Raw genomic sequence first — 12,000 nt, 5'->3', positions numbered from 1 at the left:
CTTTAGTATCATATCTAATTAAGCAATATCACACAAGCAAGAGTGCGGTTATACTGAATATTGACATGGCTGTGATTCGCCCTAGACACGAGCCCACAGGCTGAGTGCCATAGCTCATATTTCTTTTATACAATAGTTTTTAACCAAGAAATTAATATCTAGTAACTGGCATTTTCGACACGATATGGCCAAACATTCGGTTTATTTTTGCTCTGTTAGTGGAAACAGTTCCCAAAGGAGCCACACTCCCTTTGTAGTACATCGACTAGCTCACTAACTAGCTCACATTGATTTCCATATTCTGAAGTGGAATTTTACATGGCGAACACAGACGAGTGAAGCGATACACACAATGAAACATCCCAGTGCGGTTATAGGAACTATAAGCACTCTTGGAATGCCACTTGACCAATCAAATTAGTGGAACAGACTGTTGTATAAAGAATGTTATTAAATGTTCTTTATTTGCAATCTAAAGAAAATGTTTCTAATTTCTAAGTTTATTAGGTATTTTGGGATTGTCGTGTAACAAAATGTCCAGGACCTCTTGCAGAAAAACAGCCCCAAAACATTAAAGAGCCACTAACATAATTTAACCGTGGACATGAGGTACTTCTCCATATGGCTACCTCTCTGAGTCCACCAAAACCACCTCTGGTGTTTATTGCCAAAAAACTCTATTTTGTTTTCCTCTGCCCATAGAACCCGTTCCCATTTGAAGTTCCAGTAGTGTCTGGCAAACTGAAGACGCTCGAGTTTGTTTTTGGATGAGAGTAGAGGCTTTTTTCTTGAAACCCTTCCACACAACTTGTGGTGATGTAGGTGACTTCGGATTGTAGTTGACTTCGGATTGTAGTTTTGGAAACTTTCTGACCCCAAGATGCAACTAACTTCTGCAATTCTCCAGCTGTGATCCTTGGAGATTTTTTGGCCACTCGAACCATCCTCTTCACAGTTGAGACGATATAGACACACGTCCAATTCCAGGTTGATTCATAACATTTCCAGTTGACTGGAACTTCTTAATTATTGCCCTGATGGTGGAAATGGGCATTTTCAATGCTTGTGCTATTTTCTTATAGCCACTTCACATTTTGTGAAGCTCAACGACCTTTTGCCGCACAGCACAGCTATATTCTTTGGTCTTACCCATTGTTATGAATGACTAAGGGAATTTGGCCTATGTGTTGCCTCATATTTATACCCCTGTGAAACACGAAGTCATGGTTGAACAATTCCAATTCCTGGTTGAGCAATACACCTGTTCCTAGTCACCCAGGTGTACTTAAAAAAAAAAGAAGTAAAATATCAATGGGAATATACTTAAAATATATTTTGAAGTAAAAATTGCTGCACACCTATATTGAACAGAAATATTTTTTTGATAAACCTGTGTTGTGTTTGCAATTGTTTTATGACCCATAAAACCATAAGAGCAGAGTATTTTTGTGAATTTTTAGAACAAAAGATCAAAAGGTTAAACAATCAAGACAATTATTCACTTTGATCATATTTACCAACAATGTATTCTATGAATAATGTATTCTTGAAGGCTATGTACTATCTGAGTCTATTCAGTTTTTGAAAATAAATGGTAAAACAAAACATCTTTATCGTTGCAGCACAAACCTTATTGTACTGTACATCATGCATCTTTATTCTTCTCATGCTCTTGTGAACTGTCCCAACCAAAGATCTCAAACACAAAGATTCAGTTTAATATCCCTTTTTTATTGTTTAATTTGAAAAATAACTTACATAAATCTCTGTACTCAACCATACTTAACCAAGACATAGCCTTGGAATGAACGCATTGTACCAGAAAAAAAAAGAGAGAGAGAGAAGGCATTCAAAAAGGGTGTAACATGTCTTAGTCCAGTAAGACATTATCCCAATTCCGTGCGATCTTATCTATAGATGTCTGCTTATTATTATTTTTTTTAAAAATCCAAATTCCATAACTTATGACATATAATATATACAACTGTCAAATCAGAGAGAAACTATACATAGCCTGGTAGAGAAAAGCAAAGATACTGAATGAACACCAAAATAGATTTCGCTTTACATGGAAGAGGAATAATGTCTCCGTATAGCTCCATTCTGACATTATACCTAGAAGAGTCATCTCAAAGTTTTGATAATTACTAAAATAGAAAATAAAAATAAAAATTAACTGGTCTTGGCTTGTAAATAAAATAACAAAAATATATTAAAGGAACTTTTCTGAAACCTAAGCAAGAAGACGAAAAATAATCTAGAAATTTCTATTTTCTATCATGTGGCAAGTTTTCATGTCATGCGAGCGTCCATGTTGTCCCAGTTCCAGGGTCATGTGTGTAAAACATGTGCATTGCGCAATACTGCAACTGTCCATGAGATGCAGGAAAGCATTTGCAAATCAACCATGGGTTTTCATTCATCCTGAATACTGGGGGGTAGGGAAGGGGAGGTATTTGTTTCCAGGATATAAAATTCCCTTCTTTTTTGGTGGAATGTTTTGTTCAAACCCAGCCAAATTTTCTTAAAATTCAATCAGGGACCAAAGTAACATAGTTGACATGCACTGTACAAGAAATTGCAAAAAAAAAAAAAAAAAAGTTAGTCTTTTTTTTCTTTCTTTTTTTTTTCCTTTTCAAATCTTTATCAAAACATGCTGTGTTACTGCACACTGTGCCCAAGCCATGTTGCAGAAAATCCATTTCAACATGCTTGTTAAATCGAATCGAGTCCAAATAAAGTACAAAACACAAGACTGTATGATCAGCCTTGCGGAAACATCGGAATGGTATCGGAGGGGAAAATCTGACAAGAGCAGCAAGAGTTACCCTGGGACAAGAGAGAGAAAAAGAAACATGTACAATTTGCACATTATCTCTGTAAGGCTTCCGCCTTAATTGATGAAATAAATAATACATTTTTCATTTTCTTTACCTCACATGAACGGGAGGTTTTTTTTGTTGTTGTTGTTTTTTTTTCTCCCTGTAAATAAATTCTAAAGTACTTATTTAATCATAATGTCTGTAAAAATACAGTATAGACCCTAGTCTTTAGGATAACAAAACAGGATTCCTAATTTTTTTTTCTTCATTAAATCACGCCATTGCATTCACTCGCCATGAAAACCATGCACTAGTGAAATTTCTCTTTAAAAATAATAGAAATTTTCAAAAAAATGGCTGATCTGTTTCCTGTTTGTGTATTTTTTTTTCTTTTTTTTTTCAAGTTGCAATCTGAAGAAAATATTTCTTTAAGATCAGCTAAATTTTGTGTCCATGCAAAAGAAAAAAAAAAGAAAAAAAAAAGAGAGAGAGTCCCTTTGAAATTTCATACAATAACGACAGAAAAATCGTTCCATTCGAAACGTTCGTCCGGGAAATCGCGAACCTTCGCTTTCCTGTCGATTATAACCTTCTCAGTATTGCATTTTTTTTGTTTTGTTTTTTAAAAAAAATCTATAAACAGTCACGCTTGCGATCGTGTGCATATCTGGGGAGTGCAGACGGTTTAATACGAACTCAATTCCATAATCATAAACTCTGGGTCTGTTTAAATGGCATGACCCAAGATACACTCTTCACCCGTTCACATACAACTGAACAATGAACGATAATGGAAGAGAAACAAATGAGCGTTAATATGGGCTTGAGTAGAACCCCATGGCTTTGAAAAAGACAAAAAACAGGTCCATTTCCTTCATCTGGCTGCTCCCCGACTGTAGGGGTCACTCTCCATGCTCAACATGTGCGAGGTTTATTTATCTATTATTAGTATTATCATCTTCTTGTTTTTTGTTTTTTTTGCGAGCAAACACAGGACCGCTTTTAGTTTTCACCCCTAAGAAACAGGCTCAGAAGACAACACCAAGCATGCAGTGTGTGTTACTGGGGAGGGGCAGCGACTGGCCTCAAATCTCAAACTCCCACCATCGGGATGATGGATGATGCTACAACAACCACGCTAGTCGTTAGCGCTGTGCTACGAGCGGCTGAACCGTGCAGAGCTGCTGTCCAGAGATGTCTGCGATGCTCTTCGAGTCAGAGGAGCAAGCGTCGGGTCCACCAATGAGGACGGGGGAAAGAGCTTGAACCAGCCAATCACCATGTTGGACAAGTCCAGTTCGTCTAAAAGTATCTGAACGGCGCCCATAAATGATTTGTGGTCCATTCGGCCGTAATCTCCCCACACGATGACCTGATGGACAAAAGAGAAATAACATGTCTAGTGTGTTCATTTTCAGTTATAAGCACAGAGGCATTAGAATTATTTGAGTATTGTATAGATGGATAAAAGTTTTGACCCTCTATAATTGAGACAAATACAAACATCTTGTAGTTATTTATTATTAATGTAATTTATTATTACGTAATAATACATGTATAATGGTAATTTATCCACAGTCTACTGTCTAGAGTCTAGACAATAGACTCAGCTGTCCTGTGCTTAATGATTGTACAATTTGTTGTGTATTGTTGTGTATGGTCTGTTGTATAACATTGTGTGTAGTGTTGTGTATAGTCTATTGTGTAGTGTTATGTATGGTCTGTTGTATAATGTGTATAGTCTATTGTATAGTGTTATGTATGGTCCGTTGTATAATGTGTATAGTGTTGTGTATAGTCTATTGTATAGTGTTATGTATGGTCTGTTGTATAATGTGTATAGTCTATTGTATAGTGTTGTGTACGGTCTATTGTACAGTGTAAAGTATATTCTATTGTATAGTGTTGTGTATAGTCTATTGTATAGTGTTGTGTATAGTCTATTGTTGTATATAGTCTATTGTATAGTGTTGTGTATAGTCCATTGTATAGTGTTGTGTATAGTCCATTGTATAGTGTTGTGTATAGTCTACAATAGACTTTTTTTTTCCCTTTATCTAAAAAAAAAAAAAAAAAAAAAAAAAAAACAGAGCCTCAGAATTCTATGTTACATATACAGTACTGTATATGAGGTGGGAAAAAAAGTTGCTCACTTGTAAGACTTTTCCCCCTGGACTCTCTTCGAAGGAAAGCTGCTGCTGATAAAGCGGGTCCAAGGTTTTGCGTGCTACTTTTGTTTTCTTTTTGGCTATGCATGCTCCGTTCTCCAGCAGGTACACCTTCACGTAAGGGGCTGGACACACACAGACGGATTGCATTCAGGTTAGATAAATGGCTTGTTTGGACATCATGGCATTATGTTACAGATTTATATTCCAATCTTACCTGGCAGTGCCTTAGATCCTGGTTTACCCACAAGGCCTCGGGCTCGAATGATCTCCACCTCCAGAGCTCCTTTCTTCTCCACCATTCCGATCTGAATATCGCCTGGGCACATAAAGAAGAAATCCAGGATAAATAACCGGCGTACGCTGCATTCCATTATCATACCTCTTAGAATGCTAAGCATTTGTATACAAATTGAAGCAAAGGAGCCAGCTTAGTCAAACAGCCTGGTTTATTTTTAGCACTCACCCATGGAAGGTGTAGCCAAAGTCTGTCGGCCTACTAACTGGGCGGGGCCTAGTCCATCCAGGAAGTCACTGAACTGGCTGTCTGAGGAGAGTCGCACTCCAGGAAAGATCAGGCTACAAGAGAAACAATGCTAACTGTTAAGACTCTGACACCGAGAACAAGAACATAAAAAGTTGCCTGACATAAGTGTGTGTGTTTGTGTTACTCACTTCCCCTCAGAGCTGAAGCTGTTCATGCTGCCGTCGGTGGACTCGCGGCTGGCCTGCCGTGTCATTCTGCTCCTCATCTCCACAGCCAGGCCTGTCTCAGTGCTCCTCTGGACGGTGCTGCGCAGTTTCTTTCCTCCTGCTTCTACACGGAGGCACAAAGAACAGAAAAAAATGGTGGTCGTTAGTCATGAATTCAGAGCAGACGTTCTGCAGAAGGAAATCCAGAAATAGTTGCAACTCAGCAATTTCCTGAGTTTTCTCTTACAATCACACAGAAATATAAAATACCTACACATTAAGACGAGAACAGAGGGAAACGTTCACAGTTTAAACACTTCAGGACAAAATATCAAGGGTTTCTGTATATCTACAATCTAATAACCAAAACAGTGCTGCAGAAATGCAAGAACTATATTATAGGTTTATGTTGAAAAAAATAAAACAGCTTATGTACTTTATCAAAACAATGTAGAAATACTTTTTTTTTTTTTTTTTTTTAAATACCTCCCCCCAGCATATTACTCACTTTTTCACCTTAAAGCATATCAATAGTGGTAATGGTAACTACAGTGAAACAAATAGTCTTATTTGCTTTTTAGAAATGGTTAAATCTGCATTTGTTTTTACTTTTCTGAAATCAAGAACATCAGCAACATTGCTCATAAGCAAAAAAAGACAAATTTAAATTTAAAGCACAGAATGGTATGAAGTGGGGCTGGGCTGACTTCTTTCTAGCCCAGACTGTAGCTTCACACCGCTAGATTTGGCATCCACTGGGGGTAATTTATTTAAGCACACAAAATACAAAATACAAACAGACAAATGATAAAGTGTCACTGCCTACTACAGATATCCAGTGTAATGCAGTACAAACAATATGATCTTATAACTGAGGTGAAACTGCGATGTAGTTTATTGCAATTTCATGGGTCTTTGTTTCAAGTCATTTCTCCCCACATTACATGGACACACACACACACACACACACACACACACACACACACACACACACACACACACAACCACACTACTGTGGTTCTCCTCAGCTGATCCGAGGTGACAGCTGACTTGTTCGATCAGACATACTGCTCTCTCTGGATGTGACAAGCACTGAACACTCACGCATAGCCCTGCACTTGTTAGGTGTCGCAAAACTCCAGCCCCCGATAACCACCCAACCAACAAACCAACAGGTCAGGGCCAAACCACAACTGGCACCAGTCCATGACTTACAGCAACGAAGAGATAAAAACATGGCCGTAGGTTTTGTCGTTTGAGCTCTTACACACAATGAGGTTTTAGGTTAAATCTTCCTTTCAGCATTCCAACCGTTTAATGAATTCTTTCTGACTGACCGTAGGGACTGTGTGGTCATGTGACCAGCATTGCCTTAACAACATGACCAAACTAATCCTTGCTTATAACTAATGCAGACATCAGCTGGTCATCAGCTAGTCCAAGGGTGCGCTACATCACGCACTTTAAATAAGACACTTAGCTAAAACTTACAAAGCAGAAACCTAAACACACAAAAGAGTAAGTATTGGTTGAACTGTATGTCGCAGTTAGTATAGCTTAAAATATTGGTGCGATAGTGTAAATATGGTTCAAGTAAAACAATAATACCAATAGTGTTCATTATAAAAAGTAGTTAGTATGAAATATATTTAACGTTAAAGAAAAAGTACCTTAGACTTTTGTTTCCTAAAGGTACAAGTAATGAAAATGCCTTAATGTAGTCTCTTTCTAGGTACACTTGCATTTTGTAATGGCAATATTATATTATATAATATATTGCTTAATAATTCCTACAATATGCAAAGCCACCTTCTTCTAATATCACTGAAGATGGAGTGATAATCGCTGTGTCAAATTTATGCAAATAAACAAATGAAAACAAGACAATCCAATATCCATGGCCATGTTTATCAATGTTTCTGAGCATGAAAGATACACATAGCTGTCGATACACATTCATCTGTAACCTATGCACACAGGAAAATGAAAATACCACCGACCTCCAAAACTGCAAGCACCAATGAAAGTACGACAGCTCATTATGTTGTTGTTATTAAGTTAAGAGGGTAGTCAGGATTCATAGGATTCATTAGATGTATCCTAAATGGATGGACCGTTAAACGACCATTAATAATTTTAACCTCATTAATGTGACAAAGCAATGAATGATCAAGATAGAGAACTGTTTTGATGGAGAATGACAAGCATAGCTGTTTACTTCAATGTTATATGTTTACATTATACCTGTTAATGCTAACTAGATAGCTAGATATTTCTAGAAACAAGCTGAACCAAGAGTAATGGATTGAACCCACTGTATCTGTTTTATTATTATTGTAGCCACTTTCTTTGAATGTCATTGAAGACAGACATATATTTTTAACTACAAATGCTCCATGGAAGATTACAAGGATAGCAGTTGTGCCTTTTATTACGACTTTATTTGCACCAAATATTCTCAGGGAAAAATATTGTCCTAAACTGTACCATCATTGTTGCTGGGTTGGTACCTCAAATGTACACCTTTTGTACCTTTAGTACTGTATGTATCTTTTACACAGAAGTGTGCATGTAGTGTACCATTAAAAGAAAAGGAAAGGAAATTATGGTCCAATGATGTACCTTAAATCTTTCAATGTATAGTATATTTCACTTTCCAAGCGAAAGAGGTATATTAAAAGTACAAAAGATAAGGGAATCATTCGAGGGATGAGGAAAGATAGTGTAGTAGCCCTTTTCTTGACAGTGAATCACTTGTATAAAATGTTATTGAGATCTAGTTCAATCCCCATTATAAACATTGACAAAAAAAAGACTTTAAGTAATAATTTAGCTCCCAGACCCATGCACATTACATACACGTTTCTGATTCAGCATCATCCTACTCTACGTCTGATTCTGAACATTCAGAATGACTCTGAACACACACAGAGACCACCTCGCTAATCATCAGCGTAAGCGCACATGCCCTTGTTAACAGAGTCATAATTACCTCAGAGAAAATAAACCCATTTCCAAATGCCATCTCCAGGAAGACAATTCTCTCACTCATTAATCCTGCGTTCATTATTAAATCAATCTGAGCTGAATGAAAGCTCGCTTCACAGATAATCGTCTGGTATGTTTGTGATCAAGGATGCTTAAGATTACAGACTAGATTGGGAGGACTATCTCTCTAGATCAGCATTCATCCACCTCTTCCTATTTCGACAAGATTATACATAATCAAAGATTTTACAGTTTTATTATGTCATTAATACCAAGAAGCTGAGAGAACGAAAGAGCTAGACTGAAGCGTCAAGGTCAGGATATGTGCAAGCAACCTTGGCTGAAGCTTGGTCAACACACAGCGTCATTTTTTTTAATGCAAGATTTATTATGTAGGAATAGAATAAGATATGCGTGAATCGTCACAACATTTCTGGCATGCCTGAGAGGCTGAAATTCTGAAATCTGTTAAACAGCTATTGATAGAAATGACACTGTAATAAACGTCAGAGGTATATATATCGTTACATTGCTAAGAATAATTTTTTTTTAATATAAGAAAATGTTCTCTCCATCTCCCCAGACCACAGACTCCAAGAATCAAGATCTCTCTCACCTCCTTCCTCTTCGTCGAACGAGTTCATGCAAGGAAAGTAGACAGCAAGTGCTTCGAACGAGGCAGACAGGCTCATGCGGCTCTGCGAGCGCTGCATGCGCCCGTTCCCGGAGCTGGAGCATGATCCGGTGCTCGTCGTAGTGCTGGTGGCATCGTGGCTCTGTCTTCCCATGTTGCCCTTGGACCACTTTTGCGGCGAAAGAGCTTAAATGAATGCTCAAAATTGAGATCGACTAGCTGCTTCTTACGAGCAGAGAAGCGCACAGACGATAACAATGTACCTAGTAGTAGCAGATTGCACTGTGTGTGTGTGCGTGTGTGTGTGTACGTGTGTGAATGAGATCCCTGGAGTATGCAGCACTAGCGCTCTGAACTGAAAGAGGCTGTCTGCTTGTCGCGGCTCCTCTCTTTTCTAGAGAGCGCACACACTCCATCACTTTCTCTCATAAACACGGGGGGGAGAGGGTGAGCAGAGCCTCCTGCCCTCCTCTCTCAGCCAATGGGAGGATGCGTTTTGGATGAGCACCTAAGACCTAATGAGCTCTACCCAGAGATACAGCATCAGTGTGTGTGTGTGTATGTGTGTGTGTGTGGCCATTAGCAAGACTTCAAGACTGACCATGACTTCCTGACTTCAAGACTGACCATGCACCACACGCCAAACACTCCCAGTTCACGTGGCAAACATGTGCGCAAACACACACACACACACACGCACACACACCACACACAAAGGTGTGACATCCGTCCACTTAGTAAATGTTTCTTCTCCTCAGATAACAGAGTCGGTTATTTGTCTGCCAATAATTAGAGGCTCGCTCATTTTACGGTCTTAGCAGTCCATTTCCCAGCATGTTTGACTGACTCAATAACAAAAACATTTTCATTTCTTTTCAACTTTAATGGAAAAAATGAATGAAGAATGACTCACAACATAGCTATTAAACAGAACATACCACAGATGATTACTACTAACTAAATAAAACTTACCATAGAATTTCAAGAATTATTTTAAATGAAAGATTACGGATAATAAGCAAAAAGTTACCATAGAAAATAACTGATAGCTAGCTAAATGAAACTGCAGAAAATTGATGATAGATAGCTAAAAGTTATCAAAGAATATTAAAAAAGCCTGTTAAAATTGTCACAGGAGATTATTGACAGCTAGCTAAAAAGTTACCACAAATGTTTATTGATAACTATTTCAAATTGACCTCAGTTGGTTACTGATAGCTATCTAAACTTGATCACAGAAGAGTATTGATAGCTAGATAAAAGTTACCTCAGAAAATTAATGTTAGCTATCTAAATGTTACCATCGAAGATTATTGGTAGCGAGATAAAAGTTACCTCAAGATTATTGAGATCTTAAAGTCACTACAGAGGTTTAATGATAGCTAGCTAATTTACCACAGAAGATGATTGATAACTCGCTAAAAGTCAGCACAGAAGATTACTAATAGCTAGTTACATTTCATAACAGAAGATTATTAACAGCCAGTTAAAATTCACCACAGAAGTTTAATGATAACTAGCTAAAATTTGCCTCAGACAATTACTGATAGCGAGCTAAACTTTATCACAAGAGATTATTGATAGCTAGCTAAAAAGTTACCACAAATGATTATTAATAAACTATTTAAAATTGACCTCAGTTGGCTACTGATAGCTATCTAAACTTTATCATAGAAGAGTATTGATAGCTAGATAAAAGTTACCTCAGAAATGTAATGCTAGCTATCTAAATGTTACCATTGAAGAGTATTGGTAACTAGCTAAAAGTTACCTCAAGATTATTAATAGTTATCTTAAAGTCACCAAAAAAAGATTGTTGATAGCTAGCTAAAATTTACAGTAGAAGAGTATTGTTAACTAGCTAAAGGTCACCACAAATGATTACTAATAGCTAGCTAAAAGTTACCTCAGAAAATTAATAGCTAAATGCTACCAAAGAAGATTATTGATAGCTAGCTAACAGTTACCATTTCTGTCAGAAGACTAAACCTATGACTAAATCAGAAATGCATCGCAGGAACTAACAACAACAAATATACAGAATAATTATATAGTTATATAATAATACAACTATTATAATATGATGGGCTAAAGAGATTTTGTAGCAAGTTTTGCTAATAAGTATCAGTCCCTAAAACACAGACTTCTGTAAAGAAAGCTAGCTCATGCAGAAGTAGAGGTTCTAATGTTGATTGATTTCTTGAGAATCAATAAACATTAGATCTTGTTATATTATAATCATTATGACATTTATACAAAGAGCCAGCTGCTCTGAATGTGCTCATGTGAAAAGTAAAGAAAAAAAATCTACACTCATATCACCACGGGATTAGTGATAGGAGACAGCCGAGGGAGGACTAATTACACATGTTCATTAAAAGATGAAGATCTTATTAGAGAAAAAAGCATTCTACCCTTTTTTCCACAGCTGCTGGGGGATTTAGGGAGTGCTGCGTACAAGCACTTTTTTTTTTTTAATAAGAATAAAGGTACAGGAGGGCTGAAATGAAAGATCCAATTTAAAGATTCCAAAATGTCTTCTTTTTTTTAACGAGATTAAGATTTTCTGCAGATTTTAACATTACATATTATATAATCTATATAAAGTAATCTATATTATTTTCAATACAGGGTCTTCATAATAGCATGCAGCACAGGTTTATTACACTATAGAACTCTAGCCCAAAGAACTATA

At 37.1% G+C, this 12,000-nt stretch overlaps 1 protein-coding gene across 15 annotated transcripts in view; it reads right to left on the bottom strand.

The window, feature by feature from the left end:
* Positions 1 to 1,604: 1,604 nt before the first annotated feature.
* Positions 1,605 to 12,000, bottom strand: part of rims2a (regulating synaptic membrane exocytosis 2a) — a 116,349-nt gene continuing 105,953 nt past the window's right edge. For 10 of the 15 annotated variants that reach the window (XM_053611543.1, XM_053611533.1, XM_053611542.1 and 7 more), the window contains 5 exons: positions 5,666 to 5,807; positions 5,457 to 5,569; positions 5,208 to 5,309; positions 4,976 to 5,115; positions 1,606 to 4,194 (listed from right to left, as the gene is read on the bottom strand). In XM_053611543.1, coding sequence (XP_053467518.1) covers positions 3,979 to 4,194; positions 4,976 to 5,115; positions 5,208 to 5,309; positions 5,457 to 5,569; positions 5,666 to 5,807 — 713 coding nt within the window. In that variant the 3' untranslated portion in view covers positions 1,606 to 3,978. Of the gene's footprint in view, positions 4,195 to 4,975; positions 5,116 to 5,207; positions 5,310 to 5,456; positions 5,570 to 5,665; positions 5,808 to 9,287; positions 9,557 to 12,000 lie in introns of those variants that run through there. The other 5 variants (XM_053611541.1, XM_053611530.1, XM_053611529.1 and 2 more) reach the window with 2 other exon arrangements.

The sequence above is a fragment of the Ictalurus furcatus genome, chromosome 23 (genome assembly GCF_023375685.1).
Source record: "Ictalurus furcatus strain D&B chromosome 23, Billie_1.0, whole genome shotgun sequence".
Taxonomy (NCBI): Eukaryota; Metazoa; Chordata; class Actinopteri; order Siluriformes; family Ictaluridae; genus Ictalurus; species Ictalurus furcatus.
This window is presented reverse-complemented; position numbering and strand designations above follow the sequence as displayed.